Raw genomic sequence first — 20,263 nt, forward strand, 5'->3', positions numbered from 1 at the left:
TTTAACCCTTTAACCCCTAAGAGTGACTTGCATCTAATTTCTCCTTACAATATCACCCCTGAATCAAACATTAAGGTCATGAGTATGATGGAAATGATCAACAAGTACAGAAGCTCTTGATTGTTAAGCAAAATCTCCCTCGTCAGCACCTTAGGAAATGTATAGGATCAGTATGGAGAATATGCATACTGATTTTAGGGTGTAGGGGTTGAATAAACTTTTTGACCCCTTGGAGTGACTAACATATAATTTCCCTTTACAAGATCCCCCTCCCGAATCAAACATCTAAAAGGTCTCGAGAAGAAATGAAATGATAAACTTAAGAAGCTCTTGATTGTTAAACAAATTTTCCTTGTCATCACCTCAGGAAATGTAGAGAGAGCAATCCGGAGAATATGCATGTTGATGTTAGATTGTAAAGGGTTAATCTAGAAACGAGCGTTTCCCTCACTGTCAATCCGATTCAAAACTAGAACCTATGGCGCGACTTGGTCGACTACGTTGGCCGTGCTTAAAGAAATTTGCATGACTTGCTTTAAGTTTTCATTGGCTCTTCCTGATATTTACTTCAAGAACAATCTCGCATGAACTTCATTTCGTCTGGAATTTACCAAGTAGTACATTGTTGGGAAAAACATAATTCCGAGTAGCAGTTGTGACTCTTTTCACTAACCGGGCTCCGTGGAAGGCTCAATCTAGATACGTCCCAGCCAGCGAAGTAGACTTACCGTTAAAAACCTTCGAGGCACGCGCTCTCCCGTATTTGACCAACTTCTCTTCTTATTCTCAGATGCAAATTGGTCATTTAAACTTATAAAGGTAAAAAGTATTTGTTAACGGAGAAATAACTTGCGTTAGCTTGCAAGCCGCGACCTCAATTCTTTCGGTATGGAGCCACTGATTACGCCTGAAATTGGGCGAAGTGTCTATGGCCAGTGTGGTGATCCAGAATATTAGGGATCTCAAGATCCGAGGACGGCGGATGTCTACGACGGCGGATGTCTACGACGGCGGATGTCTACGACGGCGGATGTCTACGACGGCGGATGTCTACGACGGCGGATGTCTACGACGGCGGATGTCTACGACGGCGGGCGGAAGTTTGAATGCGTGTTTATCTACTTCTGGTAGCCGTTTTCCGTAAATTCCCGCCGTAGCTGTGTTGTCTGCGACGTCAAAACAACTGGTTTGCCGTTTCGTAAAAAAAACCTGAGTTGATTACAGTGTTTTTATAAAATATTTTTTATAATTTTCGAATATTTTGCGCATTACGGAGTCAATAACATTTTTAATACGTTTGCCTACTCTTCTGGGACCTGATTTTCGAGAAAAAAACATGTTTTTTTTCTTCTCCACTAAACAGGTCATGGCTGCAGCCGACACGAGTGCCAAGGAGATTGCTCAGTAAGTTCTCTTATTCTCTTTACTTCACGTTTCTAACAATGAATGTGGTGAAACTCAACACGAATTACGCTTAGTAAATAATAATCTCTCGATTATTGATGTCTGTGAAAGTGTCTTGCATATTTGGTGAACAAAAAAGGGTTCTGGTTGAAGTGAAAAAAAAAGATAAACAACATGCAACACAAACAAAAAGAAAATAAGTGTTAACATTTTTTTTTATCTTTAGAACCAACACGGAGTGGACTGAACAACATGACAATATTCTTTGTCAGGAGATTCTCGTTCTTGAACCATTCAAGGCAAAGAAAGGAAGCATTGCAAGGGGCCAAATTTGGGATAAAATAGCGAACAATCTGAACAGCCTTCAACATCCCCAGTTCAGAGTGACGAAGCGATCTGTGAGAGAACGATATACGCTTTTGAGCGACAAATTTAGAGCAAAGATGCGAGATGAAGAAAAGGCAAGTGGAATAGATACAGATTTGAGTGACGTTGAAAAAGCACTTGAGGGGATAGTAGAAAAAGAAGCTGTGGTTGAAGAAACGGCGCAAAATGACAAAAGGAAAGTCGATAGTGGCAGCAGCGGAAATGAGATACAGAGCTCTAGAGAACCTTGGCGGGACACAAAAAAGACAAAGGAAAGATGAGGTAGAGAATGAAACAGCAGCTAGAGTAAAACGTCGAAAAAGTGGTAGTGACACGGTGGCATATTTGCGAGAAAAGAACGATCTCATGCAGAAATGGAAAATGGAAGAAATGCAGCTACAGAAGCAGCGACTAGAGGCTAAGAACAAGAAGGAAGAGCAGTCCAAAAAGGCAAAATCAGGATTTGATGCAGCGAACTAAACAGCAACACGAACAAATGTAAAATTTTCAGAAGATGTTCACGCTAATGCAGCAGCAGCAGTCTCAAAATATATTAAAACCTCTAGAAAAACAAAACTAAGTCATGGCCTGATTTTGCACTGTGCAAGATGAATGTAGTTTTCAGGAATTTCAGGCATATGTTTTTTGATTTTGTTTTGTACACTTGCTTTTATTTTATTGTTAGGTTTTCCATGTTACATCAGCTTCATGTTCAGATTTTTTGATTCAAACTTGATTAAAGACTTACTGTTACAGACACTGGACGTTTTGTGTTCCTGGGTTCAGGAGTGTATCATTCCTCTGAGTTATTCTGTGATTATGTTCCTGATAAATTGTATCCACCACAAGGCTGGAAATCATACTTAGCTCTGGAACTGGGCGGCCGAATCGTGGAATTAAATCAATGAGTCTACATGAGTACGCAAACCTTCGAAATGCAATACACAACCCTTCAATTCCATCGCATATTGTTCCTTGTTGACATGTAAAGTAGTTAGGAGGATGTAGGGCCTCAGAAAGGACGGGAAGGTCACTCTTACAAAAACGAAACTCGGATAAACATTCACTGTCATCCATATCATTAAAATCAAATTTCCCATAACTTTCATAAGGAAAATCTGGGTTTTTGGATGTGTTAACGTCATAAAGAAGAAGGAACTCGTCCATCATCAAAACCTTGCAGAAGAATGCTACGAATCTCTCTAAAGGAAGCCATGACTGAAGTACTTTATGATGAAAATCGAAAATATGTGAACAATGCCAGCCGCGCCTTCGAATTGGTCTCTTAAGGATTTTTCGCGCCTTGCGACGGCAACCTCTTCCCAGTCCCCCCTCGTTCATGACAGCCATCGTAGACATCCGCCGTCGGATCTTAAGGTCCCTATTAGAGCGGCTCAGGTGGGCTTCCGGCGTGGCTTATTCGAAAATTTAGACTAGTGTGGCCTTGGAGAGGAACACGGAATGGAATTTTCGTCTCCCTCAAATAAAGAAAATAATATATTGTCTGTAGCTCTTCTGGTGCGGGGCGATGTAGTGACAAGCTAAGCCTTTTCTGAGGTCAACCTGTTATTCCCAAAATAAAAGTGTTAACGTGACGCTGGATTAGGGCGGTGCTAAATTACATAATAGGCAACTAAACGGACTGAGACGGGTAACAGGCATTAAAGATTGTTAGAAGAGCGAATCCTTGGCCCTGATTTAATTTAATGATCAATAGCTAAGAGTCTGCTTGAACTTTGCGGGTTGATGATTCCTGTCACAGGATTATTTAGGCAATTTTTTCATAAGATATCAATCATAGTCCATGCTGCATGAGATTGGGGAAACAAATTCGTTTTATGTGTTTGCAGTACTTCAAGCCTGGCAGTATCTGGAGGGTAAGGACTGGATCAACGGATGCTACGTGGCCATGCCAGGTGACGTCACACGCATGGGCATTGGTCTTTTCTAATAAATAAGTCAGAACGAATGACATCATAAACGGTGAACAAGAGAGAAAGCAAACTCGAGATTCAATCGTTAAAATGTCTTACGCATATCTTTTTAAGTACATTATTATAGGAGATACGGGTAAGCGAAATATCACAGAGTATTTTTCCTTCTTTGTGCAGTGATTTTCGCAAGAATACGGGCTAATATTAGAAGCCTAATTCAAAGATCAAAAATGGACGCTATTGATCAATGTTGTGGTTTTCAAAATCATTTGTTCATAGTGTTGGACTGATTTTGTCGATTTTCTCTGATTCAGGAGTTGGAAAATCATGTCTCTTACTGCAGTTCACAGACAAACGTTTTCAACCAGTCCACGACCTCACAATAGGTAAGGTTGCCTCTAAAATATGGCGCTACGTTCAAGCGCTACCCGGCGTTCATTCGGAGTTCATTGATCACGAGCTTGAATTTTTAAGGTCTAGTTTTCTCGTGTTTGTGACGGCTTATGATTGATTTCTGTTATTTTTCTTTTCTGTCAGGTGTTGAATTCGGTGCGAGAATGATTACTATCGATGGCAAACAAATAAAATTGCAAATCTGGGATACGGTAAGTTTAAATTAAATTTGAATCTGTTCGCCATTATTGTGCTTGACAGCACATAAACTCACAAAGAAAATTTCAAAGAACACTTGTCCTATCAGTACATTAAAAATGAAACAGCTTCTTTGGAATTTTCTTTGTATGATCATAAACGCCATGTTTCTCTGCGCTATGGCTGAACTGAATTTTCGGTTTGAATTGAAAGCCACATCAAACAAAATTGTATTCAAGAACGTCCAAAGAACTTTCGCGAATCAGCTAGGAGCATTCTTAATTTTTTTGTTTGGAAAGTTATATTTTCACATTTTTCTTTTAGACTCTTCCTGTCAATTAGGCTTTGAAAATCTCAAATTTCATGTAGTTTTAAAGTATTTCATTGGGAAAAATACGAAAAGCTTTTTTTCGCTGGTTATTATTTTGGTTCATGAATAAAAAAGAAATAATTCCTCAAAGCTCAATATTCTAGTGATTTTGCTGTTGAAAAGGAAAGTCAAGAAAGAGCAAGAAATTAAGTGGCATTAGAAATATTTTTTCATAGAGTAAGACTTTTTATTTTAGTGTATATGGTTTTTTTTTTTTTTAGTCAGTGTAATCAAGTGGTGATAATCTGGGTTTCTTTGGCAAATTTATCTAAAGCGTTTGCATTTGGAGATTACTCACAGTGGATGTCATGTTTCCTTAATCCTAACTAATATTGTTAGAATTGAAAATCAAATATCATCATGTTTTCAACCATATGATGTAGCCTTACAGTTTTGCATCCTTTTTCCTATCTCATTCAATTTAAATTATAGTTCATCTCACCTTGTAAGAATTGGAATAAAATTTTGTATAATTTGGTCTAACAACATGTAGCCATTTAGCTGATTGTGGAAAAGAGACAAAAAAGAAATTTTTGATTGTGGTCATTGCAGGCTTGCTTTGATGCGATTTTGAAAAAAAGAAAAAAAAAAAGTGAGGGTGACTTGGTGTTATCCTTCCAAGTGCATGCAGCACATGTAGAAGTGATGTCCTTTAATCTAATCTCAAGATATTTTGGGAAGATGCAAAGGGTGAAACTCAAAATGTTAATTTTCAGAAGACAAATGTTAACAAAACTGTTTGTGAAGTCGGACTATGTTTTTTCTTATTTTTGTATTCTGGTATTGCATTCTCACATCTTTAAAATGCCAGTCTAGTTGCTTGCTAAGAAGCATAGACTGCATTTTTGTTATGTAGTTGTATGGCTAAAAATGTGTTGTTTTTACACAGGCTGGTCAAGAATCTTTCCGGTCCATCACACGTTCATACTACCGGGGAGCAGCAGGGGCTTTGTTAGTCTACGACATCACACGGTTAGTTACATGTACCTTCCAAGTCAGGAAGGTTAAAAAATTCCATCTTAATCCACCTCTCACTCAAACTGGGACTTAAGAAGCAGTAGTTTTGGAAGAGGAAAATGACTTATTCTTTCTTGTAAATGCTCTTTTTCCTTTTTTTTTTTTTTGTAAATGCTCTTGAAGGAAGGAGAGGTTTAAATAACACTGTTGCTTTGAAAAAACACTTATTGCACATGCAATGCATGTGTATGCCTTAAGTGACTCTGCCATAACTTGCATAGGAAATGTGAGAACATTAAGTCAACAACATGTCATTACCAATCCCAGAATTTTTTTCTAAATTTTGCTCACAATTATTTATCTTAAATACTCTGCTGTTATATTTGAAACATTGAAGACTCATTAGTTATAGAGATGTGTATTATCATTGATGTTCAAGCATGCTGTGTTAGCTTGTCCAAGCATGTGATGATCTGTTGAGAAAAAAAACAATACTTCAACTAGAAGTGCATTGTTTATTTTAAAGTCCTTGCTGTATCCGAATATTTTCAACCATTTGTTCTTATAAGATATAAATATTTTTATAGTGTGTGTTGTTGCCAGGAAATAAGTTGGAACACAGGGAGTTGCATTCATTGGATGTCTGTGACTTAAGTTTGTGTTTTGATTTTCACTTTCTGTCTACCTTTTGACAAGTGAGTTAAAGAAAAATGATGTGAAATCTTTTAAGTTTGAAAAAAGAAGTTCTGTTCCTGACTCTTCTTGGTCTCTCTCCACAGGAGGGATACGTTTAATCATCTGACAACATGGTTGGAAGATGCTCGGCAGCATTCAAGTTCAAACATGGTTATCATGTTGATTGGAAACAAAAGGTGAAGTCCTTAGAAGAACTTAAAGCCAAATTTAGGGGAAAAAAACCTGAATAAACATCAGGGCTAAAACTAAGTACCTCATAACTTTCCAATTTTTTTTTTGTCAATAACTGTCACCTTCACTTGCTTCAGGACCTTTTGTTGGTGGTGGGTTTTGTTATGACTGTCAACCTGCTTGTTGCAAATCAAATGCTATGGTTATCAAAGTTTTGTCCAAAAAGTGAAGTTCAATAATTGAGTTTAGACAAAGAGTTATTAGAGTGGTGGACAGTGTTATAGACTAATGGATAGATATTACCTCTTATGATTGCTGTTATTAGTTTTAGCCTCTTACATGCATCTTTTCTTCTGCAGTGATCTTGAAGCTCGCCGAGATGTCAGAAAAGAAGAGGTAAACTTGAAAAGGTTCAAATGTTTTGACATCATTGTCTTGTGTTATAAGAAATTTTTTTTTACTTCTACACTCTTTAAATAATATATGATTGCAATGAGAAAGAACTTTAAAAGAAACTTAATCTTTAATCTCTCTTGTTTTAGGGTGAAGCATTTGCTCGCGAACATGGTCTAATTTTCATGGAGACCTCTGCAAAGACTGCAGCAAATGTAGAAGAGGTGAGATCATTGATAAATTATTAGTGACAGCTAAATCCTGTGATTGTGTTTTTTTTTTCTTGCTCTCAGAATGTTTAAATGTACTTATGTGTCAGGATGTGTGGTGAGAGTCACATGTCAACTTTCTATTGTGGCTTATTTATGTACTTTATTTAGTGGAAGGTCACTGGGTCTTGGGAAAGGTTGACATTTCTTACTATGATTTCAGCAAACTGCTTGCTAGAAAAACTTGATATTTCTTCTATTATTATCAGTGATCTTTGCTATCCCCTCCCCCCCCCCCCCAACCTCCTAGCCATTGAGGATATTGAGTTTTATCCTGGAGAATTTGTGCAATTTATGAATTCTTCCTTTCTTTATACCAATGGATACAAAATCTTGGGTGAACAAATATTTTTGGCATAACTCTGCATCTGCACAGTTATGTCCAACACTGAATGAGGAATCGTTGTGCAATAATCTTCTTCGGGTTTTTTTCCAAAATTAAACTGTCTTTCAACAAATATTCCACTAAATTTCTCAGATAATACATTAGTCTGTAATGTTCCAACAGTATTATCCATGAGGAAAATGTTTTCAGAAAACTAGTCAAAGATGAGTGTTCCATGACCTTTTATCAAACTATACACAGAAGAATTTGTCTGTGTTGTATAGATCAATGTGCTATGTAGAGAGGTACAGGTATGAATAACTGTTAATCTGTCAATCTATGTTTTAGGCTTTCATTAACACAGCTAAGGAAATCTACCAAAAAATCCAAGAGGGTGTTTTTGATATCAACAATGAGGTGAATGTTTCTTGTAATTCAGCTTTGGTTAGCACTTAAAACAAATAATTTCTTGACATGTGCAGTGTAAGTAATATTTCAGGAGGTAAAGGGCGACCTGAAAAAACACTTGAGGAGTGGGTGGGTGGCTATGGGAAGGTAACCTGTGATGGACTGACTTTTCATCAATAAGGACCAGGACCAGCAGTACTGCATTACTTAGAACCTTTACTAATCATCTTCAGTTATTGACAGTAGGAGACAGTGCAAATGGAAATAGTTCTTCTGAAGAACATGAAACTCAAAAAGCTGAACTGAGCAGTAGGCTACAACATTCTTTATTTCAAAAATGTATTTTTATGTGAGAGAGCCATTGGCCTAGTGGTCAGTGCCCTGCACTTGGGACCAAAGGTTCAGGGTCAAGCCTTGAAAAGGTCATTGTGTTCTTGGACAGGACATAGAACCCTCACAATGCTGTTCTCCACCCATCCATCTAAATGGGTATTGGCAAACTGTTAGGGGGAAATCAGTGCCAAGCAGTTTTTTTTTGTGTTTGATTATTATCCCATCTGGTAGGAGAAGTAATATACCTTTTAAGTTCTTTCTAATGATAGCAGAGAGTGCAATCTGTGGCCCTGACAAAGACCCTTTTTACCTTTTAGGCAAATGGAATCAAGATTGGCCCTCAGCATTCACCATCTAATCCCTCTGTGCCCTTGGGAGGTGGCCGTGCTCAAGACAGTGGTGGCTGCTGTTAAAGAAATGTTACACTTCAAGGCTCTGAATGAACTGTTCAATTTATTTTCCATAGATCTTAAACAAAATTCTTCAAATTGAATTGCTTGGTTCAGTTTCAAGGAGATGAGTAAACTTGATTGATAGTTAGTACAACTGCAAGTGGAGGCCTGATACCAGTAATGTTGTGGAATGGTTAAGTGATGAATTTTATGTAAGGTGGGGTGGAGAGCTCGCTGGGGGTGGCTTTCTCAAGTCTACCCATTGGGCCTTCCCAAAACATAACTTCTTTTACCAGCTCCTTGTTTAATTTTTCTTGGTGTGTTCATCAACCTTTAGGGAAGGGCAAAATTTCTTGCAAATATATTGGCGGAAGAAACTTGAGTTGTTTTTAAGGTTTAAGCATGCCTTTCTTCTTGGGAATATTGAAATTCAGTTTAGGTTAAATCATTCTTTAGTTTTTCTTGTCTTTATTATCCACTTCAAAATTTCCTTTCAAATATCTTTTCAGAATGAAAATTATTGTTCAATCTCTCAATTGAGAAGCATACAGATATGTAATGTTAGTTGTACAATAAGTTCTTGCATTTTTTTTTTGTTTGAAATTCTAGCATGTATTGATTTTCAGTACTTTTGTTTTTTGTAATCAGATAAGTTTGTAAATTCTAGTGTCACAATCTTAGGCAGACTCCTGGAGGGAAGTTTAAAGAATTAATACTAAGATTGTTAACTTTTTTCCTGTTGCACTTAAAGAAAAATAAGTAACAAGAGGCTGGTAACAGAACATTACAGGAGGTTCTGCTAGAGAAGACAAGGGCTAGTTGTTTGATTATTAGGATGCAAGAGATTTTAACTAAACGCACTGGTTGTTATTTTTGAATTTGTCCATTCTCATCAGTGTATATCATCTGCCTTGCTGTAGGTTATTTTCTACAATAATGTCTTTGTCAACTCAAGAATTTTTTCCTTCTTTACCTTTTGAATATCAACCCATTGTATTATACTGAGGAGTACTTGACAACAATGTTAATTAAAGAAACTTAGTTGTCATCAACTGACGTATCTTAAGGGTGGCAATCTATTTTATCTGAGAATTAAGTCAAGGTTCTTATATACAGTAGTGTCCAAGTTCAGTGTGAGGCAACTTTTTTTTGCCATTACATTTAAGTTTACATCTCCCTCTCTAACAATAAGATTGTCCTAGAACATATTAATGTTATGTTTTATCTGCAATAAAGAATATCTAACCAAGTTTGACTGAGTTAGTCACTGTGTTTAACTCGCTGGTACTTGCTAATGTATGGCATTGACAGTAAACAGTCATTGACATTTGAGTTGTTCAAAGTTTTACACCTCGGCTCCAAAAATCATCGATCTGTTGATCAGTTTTTTTTTTGAGTGGCAGCATGGCTAAGTTACAAGTGGAAACTATCTTCATTGTCTTAATTCCTGTAATACTAGCGCTTTCAATTTCTTAACTTAGAACGCTAGCCTACGTGTAGCCGTACCCTCCCTCCGAAGTTGAAACGGAAGCGAGTTACCTCGCCTGCGTTTAACTCGCTGGTACTTGCTAATGTATGGCATTGACGGTAAAATGGGTTCAAATGGGGGGATAGGGTACGGCTACACGTAGGCAAGGATAACGCCAGTAAGAAATGGACCTATCCAAACTTTTTCGTTTAATTTTCTCCCCATTTTGCTTCTCTACTCGTTCATCTATTTCCCTTTATGACTGCCTTGCAACCTATACTAATGATCATTACACTCTAGAAAAAACTATTAAGAATAAATAGCAGCCGGAAAAGAACCACCAAACTCCTCTAATAATCAATGGCAAAAAGTGAATAAAAAAAGGGAAACATGACTCTTTCTAGTAATTAAGAGGAGACCTGGGACCAAGATGGACAGCGACGCGGTTACTAAGCACCACGCACTCCTGAATCATCATGGCGGACAGTCGCAGAGGAACAGTTTGTTAACTGTGATAATGATTTTGAGGTCATAAGATTACCATCAGAAAAATGAAAGTTCGACTATCTCTAAGGGCCTACGCCAAAATTCTCCTACATACCGCTAAATACCCACACAAAGCCGTGAACGGAGTTCTTCTAGGCGTGGAAAACCCCAAAGATGGTGAAATATATGCGCTCGATGCTATTCCTTTGTTTCATATTACCCTTGGATTGGCGCCTATGCTGGAAGTGGCCTTGGCGAGGGTAGAGAGAAGTTCTTTTTATATTCTTAAAGTGTTTTTCGACCAGTTCATAGCCTAACAAGTCCCTAAAATTGTTTGTGTGCCCCGAGTTCATGGTGCCAAATTGATTGGGTTCCTAAAGTAAATTTTTTATTCTCGTGTAACCTGTAAGCTTTTGACTTTTCTGGTTAAGGTTTGGATTAAAGATTAATTTCAGGTGTTGAACACACAGGAGAACCGTTGAACCTCAAATTTCGCGATTCAATGTCAACCAATTCAATGTAAATTCTGTTTTTTTTTCTATCGACATTGAACTTAATATTTTACACTCCTTAATTTAAAATGGATTTTAGATCAGAAAAACGTTTGCCTGTTAGAAAAGTAATTTTTTTAGTTTCAAAATTTTTAAAAGACATGCTGAAGTACACTGAATGTTAGAATGGTAGTTATTTTCATATTCATCCATGGAAACAGAAATGGTGAACGCTTTGGCTAAATACTTGGCACCCGGGCATGGTCTTAAACAGACCAAATTCCTGGTAGTTTGAAATTTCAGCAAATTTCAGAGTTCAGATATGTCAACTAGAAAAGAAAAATACATTTTGGAATCATTTAACATGTCCAGGGAACTATAGGCTACTTTTAACAGTTACATCCAACATATCTGTCTACCTATTCTCCATACTGTTCTGTATACACTTCTAAGGTGCTGACAAAGAGAAATGAAGAATTTCTTTATCAGTTAGTGACTAAAACATTTGATTCAGGGGTGATAGCATTAAGGGGAACTAGATCCTAGTTACTCTTTGGGTACAAAGGTTAAAGACATTTGAAAGAACCCTCAGAGGAAATCATGCAAAATTTCTGCCTGCTAGGTGTTAAGCTCATTTACTTTAATCTCTGCCTGCTGGGCATGTAGCCATTGTGTATAACAAAATGATGAACTCTGTCACATTTTGACTGTGATACAATTCTGAGTAGTCTTTTTGAGAAACACTCCATTTAAGACATTATTCATGTATTGAAGTTGGTATTGCTGTGGTAGGTGTGAACAAATTAATTTTCAGAGTGTTTGGTTATCCTCTGACAGTTGCTTCCCTAGGGAACTGTTATTCATTGCACTAGTCAGTCAAAGTTGCAATCAACAGTTATTTCCAGGACTGCCTTGACCAGAAGATGTTTTGATATTTGACTTAATGAATTGATAAAGGAAGAAAAGATTGCAGTAAAAACACTCTTGAAAAACTTCCCATCCTTTCATCCTTTTGAAAGCTGTTGGAAAAGTAATTGTATCATTATTTCTCTTGTCCAGGTTGATATTCACTGTAAAAAGAATGAGTTACAGATAGTTGGTTATTATCAAGCTAATGAACATATTAATGACAATAGGTGAGTTAAATCTACCAGTAAAAACATCAAATTTTTATGAGTTTTACATTTGAAAAAGGGTTGTTGACTTGTCAAAAGTCTTTGGGTGAGATAGGGTTAGACAAACAAATTTGTATGAGTTTCACATTTAAAAAAGGGTTGTAAACTTGAACACACTTTTGAGGATCAGCTTTTGTCAAAAGTGTTCATGTGAGATAGAGTCAGTCAAACAATAGATTTAGAGCTTTAGTGGGTAAGCCATCCCTATAATTTTTTTTTTACTCCCATTGCCTTCCTTCTCACAAAAGAGCTAACAAAAAAAGGAAAGAACATGGTCAGAGAGGGCTGGTGTGGTTGAGGTGGAAAAGTTTTTGTACGTGTGAGAATTTTTCTAAGCCCACTTCTTTTTCAAAACAAGTTTATTTGCCAGACAGTTAATTGTCAGGCAGTTTATGAAGAATCTTTTTTACCTTTCCAAAAATGAGATTTGAAAAGATGACCTCAATGAGAGAAAAAAAGTTATCATTATGCACTTCTTGTATTGATGGATTGAAAGGAGATACAGGTGTATGAGTCCTTCTTGTATGTTATTGAGGCAGTTCCAGTTTTGCCTTGAAATACCTTACCAATTGAGTTTCAGAGCAATTATAGCCAAGGAAGGCAAAATTCTTTGTTGTTGTTTTAAAAAAATTTGTCATCATCTCTTCCCAGTCCTAATGCAATATGTTACAAGATTGGAGAGAAAATATGTGATCAGTTTAACAATGGTTTTATGCTAATGGTAAGTGGATGTTATTCATGTCCAACTGATTTTATTTTTTGTGTCACATTGGTGTTGATGATTAATATTTAATTAATAATTAATGATCACTTAATAAGAATTTGCGTAAGAAACTCTTTTGTAAGGCGATGTTTGTCATGATCACTGTAATTTTGCACTTTCTTCGTATGATACAGGTAGATAATACAAAGCTGACAGTACCATGTAAAGAAATAGCTTGTAAGGTAAAGATGTTCCATACTTTGTAACATTTGTGTGTGATTTTCATTGAATTATACTATTCCCTGAAGGTATGACCAAGAAAGTCATTAATCCAAGTCATTGCCAATAGTGAGGCAGTTCAAATAAACAATATTCATATATAATCACACTTGTTCGTTTGTCACTTCAAGGATTTTTTGCAAACCAACAAAATGACCAGCTCTCAGTTGGCTTGTTGGCTCAGTTGGTAGAGCACTGCACTGTTACTGCAGAGGTCATGGGTTCAACTCCTGTGCAGGCATGATTTTTTTTAAGCTTTAATTTCATTACTACCCAAGAAGTGTTCATTTCTGCAAAGATCACTCTCATGTTCATTTATTTATCTGCAGTTCAAAGTTATGATGTTCAAAATCAACAAACTCACACTTTTTCAGTGTTGCTGATGTTAGATCTGCTAACCACGTGCATGGATTGATCTGTGCAGGAAAAGTGAAGTTAAACTATCAATAAAAGCAAAACCTAAGAAAAGAGTTCAGACTTGAAACAACCTTCTGGATACTATTTTGGTGTTACTATTAACTGAGCAACAAAAACACTTTACAGGAGTGAGGCAAATATTGCTTGTTTTTTTACATGTATGTTCCACCTTTTGTTCACAGGGTTTTATGTCTGAACTATTTTCCTTTTGTTTCATCCTGCAGTGTTATGTGGTCCAAGACAATAAATGGAAGCAAAGTGACAAAGATTTGTAAGTACCATTCAACTCAGTTGGCTTCATTCAATATGATATCAGTATCCCTTTCTCACGTGATTTCTAGAAGGTAAAGATGATGAGTCTATTACAGAGGGTGATGTTGCAATGTTATGCTGTAATGCAGTGAATTGTTGAATTGTCAGGGAAGCATAAATGAGTAGGGCTCCCAGTTCCCTAAATCTGAACCAAGCATGATAAGCTTTTGAGATAATTTCCACTATGGTACTTCCTTTTGGGGGTGAATTGATTATTCTCCTACAATATTGCTAATCTAGTGTAAGAAATTTTGAGAGAAAGGTGGGGCGATATGATGGATAAGAGCACCATGAATCTTAATTATCAATAGTAAATCTAAAAAAATTTTATGACCACCATTAAATGGTTTCTAAAATAACACTGGTTCTTCTGGTTGGGATACTAGGTCATTGCAGGTTACCCTTTTTTTTTTATTTCTAGTCACAGGCTACCCAATTCTGTCCATTCCCCTGAGTGGAGAGAAACACTATGACAGCAAAGTCTTTCTCAAACACAACACAATGACCCTGGTCAGGAGTGAACATGAAATTTTGATTTGGAGTCCAGTGTACTTTTCATTTGACTATTGCATCACCCATCTAAATACTGACATTCTAAATTAAAACTCACATCCAAATGTAAACAGCAGTGATCACAAACATACATCTCATTACTAACACCATGATGTTTATTTTCCTATTTTCCCTAATGTATTAACTCTGAAAAAGTGATTGAAAGCTGTTAGATTTAAGCAACAGTGTAATAAAGGTCATTACTTCCTAAACTTAACATTTAGTACTCAACTTTTGTACATGATGTCAGTGGTTTGACAGTTATGACTGTGCAATTACACTGTTTGAAAATTGTATCATTGCAGATTGCTTGAAGGTGAAGATTCACTGCAACTCACCACTGAACTTCTAGAAGGAAAAGTGTATCAGAGTCTCATAGATTTTGACAATCACCTTGATGACATCACACAAGATTGGCTTAACAAAGATATCAATAAAGTAGTTGATATATCACCCACAGCTTGAATTTATTGCTTAGTTTTGTTGATATTTTCTGAATCAATGACAAGAGTTACTTAAGTCTCTTTAATGTGACAGTAATATATAATCCTGAGCAGTTCTTTGTTCTTATGTATGTTGTTTCTCAAAATGCATTTTTTTGAATTTACATACAAACCCTATTGAATTGAAATATTCTTAATTGATGAAGGGAAAATTTGGTTTTATCAACTGAGTTGATAATAAAAAAAGTTTCTCAGCTGGAAGTTTCAAGCAGTAGGCCTTCGTCAGAGAATTTCAGCATCTTTAACTCTGACAAAGGGCTCATAAGCCTGGAAACATCAGCATAGAAACTCTTTTCTTTACAGTGGCTAAGTGACATTATCAAAACTCAGTTGATAAAACCAATTTATCTTGCTATTCCTCCACCAGTGCAACAACACAGTTTCTTTAGAAACTTGTCCCCACTGGAGTATTCTTAATTGCATATATAAACAGTAGTATGTCTCTTAACTATTTTTGAAATCATATATTGTAACTAGAAATGTAAGTTTGTGAAAGACTTGAGGTCCTCTGCGGGGAAGTGTGAACTTTGTAGGAGTGGAAATCAATGTGAAACTGAAAATTGCTCAGAGACAAACCCAATTTCACTGAATTAGTACTCCAACAACAACAGAAAAAGACATCACAGTGAGACTCCAAGATCAAGCTTATATAACCTGGTCTGTTTTATGAAGCCTTACAGCTGTAAATATGTATGTTAAAAATACTTATGAAAACATAGTCAGGACCCCTTTTATCTGTGGAAAAAAGTTGAACTTTTTTTTCTTAAACTCCTCACAAGAGGACCTCATGAACTGTATTTCACAAAAGTCATTGGAATGAATGTCTGTCAAAGTGTGAAAAATTAAACTGAACTGGAAATTTTAACACCTTTATTCTGTGGACTCTAATGCAAGGTAAAGGTGTTATGTGTCAAAAATTCATCATTGGTGTTAATCGTTCTGTTTTGAACAGGATAATTAATTAGACTTGATCTATTTAAATGGAAAGCTTACTCTTGTTTCATATGTTTATCTTTGGTTAATATTCTTATCATTGGTTACTCCTATTCAATTCAAGCTTGTGAATTAAGGTACACAGAAATTGGAGAAATTTATGTCAAAGGAGAATCATTGTCACAATCATAGGCAAAGATATTATTATCTTTGAGCAATAGGGGTGATAATTGGAAAGAAAAAATATCAAATGTACATGTATACATTATGTGTTGTGTGATATATTTTGCCTCCACATCATAACACCTGACCTTTATATGTAATGTGGTTGTAATAACTAGGTCCTTTCAATTTTAGTAACAGTGATGTAAAACATTAGGCATTAAAAGTCTTTTCTGCTATCACGGATTGCTAATGTACATCATAGTTTGTTGTCTTATTTTTAAGATTGCTCTCGTCTCAGGTAGTATAAAAGGCTTTTTGAAGGTTCGAAGTATATCTCAAAACCTTTCCTGGATGAATGTTTCAAAAATTGTTCTTTTATATAGTGGAATGCTACAATGAAAGAAACACTTTTGGGAATTGAAAATTAAAGTTTTTTTGGAATATTTTATTGAGTTGACATTTGTCTTCAATCAATTATTCCTGTTGACCCAATTGAAGCGGAGCGCATGGGAGCCTGACCAACTAGAACATCTGTCAGTTATCTCCTGTTGCAGTATTTTCATAATTAGATATATACTATCAAATTTTTATGTGACACTTGCATTAATTAAGATAAGTTTTCTAGTTTGCTTTGTAGCTATCCATTTTTGATTGACAGTTAACTATTTGGTGAAAATGGGATATTTTTTAATGCACAGATGTGTTGTCTGTGATATCAATTCATTATTATGAGTCCAAGGAACACATATGTACAATCACACATAGAGGGAATAGCCAAAAAGTGAATTTAGCCCTTTTAGTCCCAAGATCTCATTAGTATAGAGAATTTGTTATTGGATCAATTAATAATCCCCTAATTCATATTTCTCTTTATTCTCATCTCTTATCTGGTTGATATTATATTGACATTTTGAGGAGAAAATCTGTCTTGGTTACTAAAAACACCCAGATGAATTACAAAGCCAAGAATATCATTGTCTCTGATGCTGTCTACATCACAAAGAAATATTGTGTTTTATAATTGGTAATTCAAACTACATATGTACAATAGGTCAATTTAACAATATATCTGCATGAAAACACCTCCCCCTCCACCCCTGCTTTTGTTCCTCATGGTTGAAAGCCTGAACAAAAATTTCATAATCCATTCATAGCAACCAGTCTAAAAGCAAATATAGATAAAATTGAGTATTACCCAGTCCTACTCGGTTTAGGACTCAATGCCTGGAAGATTTCGACTTCTCAAAGGAATATCTTCGTTTGCAATGTTGGGGTTTGTTTCTGCTGTTTGTGCTGGATTTTGCGCAGCTGTGGCGTCCACTTGCGCTAAACTAGCAATGTCTCCAGAACTTCAGAGGAAAATTTGGTGCAATTTTTTACTTCAAAGCTTTGGTGTTGGTGCCACGAATGGTTCCCCGATCACATCTGCCTGTCGAATGGTTGGTCTATGTTCTCGTGTTTAACAAAGCACGCTTGCGGCTTAAAGAAGAGTCTTAGCTTTACTCCAGCCTGGAATTTTTGAAACATTGTAGCTTGAAGATTTTTCGGGAATAACTTTTGCGGAGTGTCCTCGACCAAAGTAATAAAAGTTGAAACGTTACATTTCGTTCGTTGTACATACGTATTTTGTGCTGCTCGACATTGAAATCGAAAGAAATAGTCTCTAGTAGTAGTATAATTCATTATGAACCGCAAAAACTAAGAGAATTGGCCATATAAAAAATATACACAATCAACCTAGCCAAAAAGCACTGCTTGAGTTTGTTAATTTATACTGCCCTTCAGGTTTTTTTAGAGTTATATATAAGTAGATTATATTGTAGTAAAAGGGCGGACAGAGACTGGTAAGAACCTGTTATCAGTAATGCTCTGATTGTCTGGGAACTATAGTCCACAGAGGGACTGTTAGTGGTGACAGTATCATTTGTTTTATCAATGGAAGTCATCCGTTGATTATGCTCAAGGTACTGCAGTGTTTGTCACTCAAATCAACAACAGTCCTTTTCAGGACTAATATATTTAGTCAATCACTTGGTGAAGGGAATGACTGTTTAACCATTTAACTCTTAGGGGTGACCGGTATCTAATTTCTCCCTACAATATAACCCCTGGATCATACATTCATAAGAATAAAGTAAATGATCATGGACCAAAGAGGCACTCAATTATTAAACAAATTATACTCGTCAGCATCTTAGGAAATATAAAGTCAACAGAACTGAAAAGAATATGCATAGTGATGTTAGGGTGAAAAAGGTTCCTAACCCCTGTAGGTTCTAGGAGTATTACAAAAGCTACTTGTTGAAATATGAACAGTTTCGCGACTGCATTAATTGAAAAAATCTTCAACTGATTTTCAGGTGGTTAACCTTGCACGAGCTTCTTCATTTCTTCTGGTTTTCCTGTTCAATGCCCTGATGTGGACCCTATTTGTGAAGTCTCTTAGAGCATCATCTTCTTCAGCTACAGCAACAGTTACCAATACAGCCTCAAATTTCATTTGCACTGTAAGTATTTGTTGAGAAAGAGCTGAATTGTCATTTTAAATTTTATTAGTACCACTGCAGTTGCCATGGTCACTTGAACAAAATGAACCAATCACATTTTAAAGGTTGAGCACTGATTAAAATCAATTGTGCTATGTGAAGAACCATTACAAGCAAAGATGACAAATATGTTAGTTTTGAGCAGAAGGCTTCTTCCATATTTACTACAATTGAATTCTTGTAGAGTTGTTGATTGTTTTATTTTTTTAATTAACTTTAATGACCAGTTTTACAAGGTGACTGGATGTATAACTTGACTGGGAAAGGAAATAGAAAGATAATAAGTTTCCCCTACCAGAAACAATTTAAGGCTACTATAATTGTAAAGAGAATTGCAGAAGAACACTCAAGCAACACTGAAGATAAGTCTCCACATTTTTATAAATGGGCAGCCAATGTATTGTGGAAACTGCAACCTAACATGAATGTTTAAAATCAAACTTAAAGCAAGACAAAATTATAGAAGAAACTTCTTGCAAATAACTTGAAATAAGTTTGGAGTGGTCTTGTAAATGTATGCGGTAATTTTAAGTCCACATTTTCAACAATATTGGCTGTCTCCTCTAAGTGCATTCTAACTGATTTGTTAATATCCTCTCTAGCACTTCATCATTTTCTTTTAGTAAGAACAACAAGGATAAAGTACCTACTCTTACTGATAAATTAGTTTTAAGTTTGATACTGACTTTTTGCACACACCTTTTATAGTAATGCTAGTAAGGCAAGCCTGGCTAGTTAGCCATGCTGTGCTCCCTTAAATTTGCAATAGAAGAACTGTAAGTTATAAAAAGGGTTAATGAATCTATCACTAGGCTACTCTTCAGGCTTACCAATATTTTAATTAAGATTGACAACAACAGCTTGTACAAGGCTTATTAGTCTAACAGTGGTGCTTAGGATTTGGACTCGGTACAGCTTCACTCAGAACAAACCTACTAGAGGAATTTAGGAGTCAATGATTTGAACTGTGAGTCTGTAAACACTGATGTAGGGTTGTCTCTTACAGGCGCTGCTTGGTTGCCTGTTGTTTGGCGAGACACTTTCCATGCAATGGTGGTTAGGTACATCTCTCATTCTCACAGGCTTGATTCTGATTCACTATAACAGTGCACCTTTAACTAATGATCAAGGTCATGACAAGAGAGAGTGAATGGGGCTGAAAAAGGCAATTTGTTAAAGTGGAGTGACAATCCCACACAGCTTTACAGTGGTTAGTCAAGTCAAGGGGATTGTCTATCAAGATGCGGATAATGTTTCTGGGAAAAAAAATTAGAATTTTGAAGTAGATGGACCTCTATTTGGCGACTATTGGTCCATTGTAGTCAAACTGGAAGTCAGAGTTTTAGTTGTTGTATAATCAAGAAAACAAGTTAGAGAACTTTGGATAAAAAGTTTTGGATAATGGAAAAGAAATAACAACATACTCAATTCCATGAGACAAGGCTTGGCATTGGCATCAGAAGGCAAGTGCATTATGCACAGGGTAATCATACCTCTTAGTATAGAGTATGACTGACTATCAGAATACTTCATGATCCAGGAATATATCTCTTGTTAGGGCCAATGAGGAAAAGCTGGCCATTTGAAAGTTTGATGGTTGCTTTTTTGCATGAATTTTCAATGT

At 36.2% G+C, this 20,263-nt stretch overlaps 3 protein-coding genes, 1 non-coding gene and 1 pseudogene across 4 annotated transcripts; all 5 read left to right on the forward strand.

The window, feature by feature from the left end:
- The first annotated feature begins 928 nt into the window (after positions 1-928).
- On the forward strand, positions 929-2,350 carry LOC131772286 (mRNA export factor GLE1-like; annotated as a pseudogene).
- Positions 2,351-3,732: 1,382 nt separating this feature from the next.
- Positions 3,733-9,859, forward strand: LOC131772312 (ras-related protein Rab-2). Its single transcript, XM_059088204.2, has 9 exons — positions 3,733-3,840; positions 4,019-4,090; positions 4,242-4,309; positions 5,555-5,637; positions 6,402-6,494; positions 6,849-6,885; positions 7,032-7,106; positions 7,825-7,893; positions 8,535-9,859. Exons 1-9 carry the CDS (start codon positions 3,795-3,797, stop codon positions 8,628-8,630), a joined length of 639 nt encoding a protein of 212 aa, XP_058944187.1. The 5' UTR covers positions 3,733-3,794; the 3' UTR covers positions 8,631-9,859.
- A 688-nt stretch (positions 9,860-10,547) lies between these two features.
- On the forward strand, positions 10,548-16,332 carry LOC131772355 (ER membrane protein complex subunit 8). The gene is made up of 6 exons (XM_059088254.2): positions 10,548-10,823; positions 12,114-12,190; positions 12,881-12,950; positions 13,127-13,174; positions 13,853-13,899; positions 14,798-16,332. The coding sequence occupies exons 1-6, from the start codon at positions 10,629-10,631 to the stop codon at positions 14,955-14,957; spliced, it is 597 nt and encodes a 198-aa protein (XP_058944237.1). The 5' UTR covers positions 10,548-10,628; the 3' UTR covers positions 14,958-16,332.
- On the forward strand, positions 13,381-13,453 carry Trnan-guu (transfer RNA asparagine (anticodon GUU)). Its single transcript has one exon. It is a non-coding gene; the product is annotated as a tRNA-Asn (tRNA).
- Positions 16,333-17,313: 981 nt separating the features above from the next.
- Positions 17,314-19,789, forward strand: LOC131772331 (transmembrane protein 42). Its single transcript, XM_059088229.2, has 3 exons — positions 17,314-17,532; positions 18,454-18,600; positions 19,646-19,789. The coding sequence occupies exons 1-3, from the start codon at positions 17,314-17,316 to the stop codon at positions 19,787-19,789; spliced, it is 510 nt and encodes a 169-aa protein (XP_058944212.2).
- The last annotated feature ends 474 nt before the right edge of the window (positions 19,790-20,263 follow it).

Source organism: Pocillopora verrucosa, chromosome 3 (assembly GCF_036669915.1).
Source record: "Pocillopora verrucosa isolate sample1 chromosome 3, ASM3666991v2, whole genome shotgun sequence".
Classification (NCBI taxonomy): domain Eukaryota; kingdom Metazoa; phylum Cnidaria; class Anthozoa; order Scleractinia; family Pocilloporidae; genus Pocillopora; species Pocillopora verrucosa.

Coding starts and splice junctions, on each gene's coding strand:
- LOC131772312 (XM_059088204.2), top strand. CDS start 3,795: ATGTCTTACGCATATCTTTTTAAGTACATTATTATAGGAGATACGG. Junction 6,495..6,848: donor ATGTTGATTGGAAACAAAAG/GTGAAGTCCTTA, acceptor TTTCTTCTGCAG/TGATCTTGAAGCTCGCCGAG. Junction 7,894..8,534: donor TTTTTGATATCAACAATGAG/GTGAATGTTTCT, acceptor TTTACCTTTTAG/GCAAATGGAATCAAGATTGG.
- LOC131772355 (XM_059088254.2), top strand. CDS start 10,629: ATGAAAGTTCGACTATCTCTAAGGGCCTACGCCAAAATTCTCCTACAT. Junction 13,175..13,852: donor GTAAAGAAATAGCTTGTAAG/GTAAAGATGTTC, acceptor TTCATCCTGCAG/TGTTATGTGGTCCAAGACAA. Junction 13,900..14,797: donor AAGCAAAGTGACAAAGATTT/GTAAGTACCATT, acceptor GTATCATTGCAG/ATTGCTTGAAGGTGAAGATT.
- LOC131772331 (XM_059088229.2), top strand. CDS start 17,314: ATGCCTGGAAGATTTCGACTTCTCAAAGGAATATCTTCGTTTGCAATG. Junction 17,533..18,453: donor TCACATCTGCCTGTCGAATG/GTTGGTCTATGT, acceptor ACTGATTTTCAG/GTGGTTAACCTTGCACGAGC. Junction 18,601..19,645: donor CCTCAAATTTCATTTGCACT/GTAAGTATTTGT, acceptor TGTCTCTTACAG/GCGCTGCTTGGTTGCCTGTT.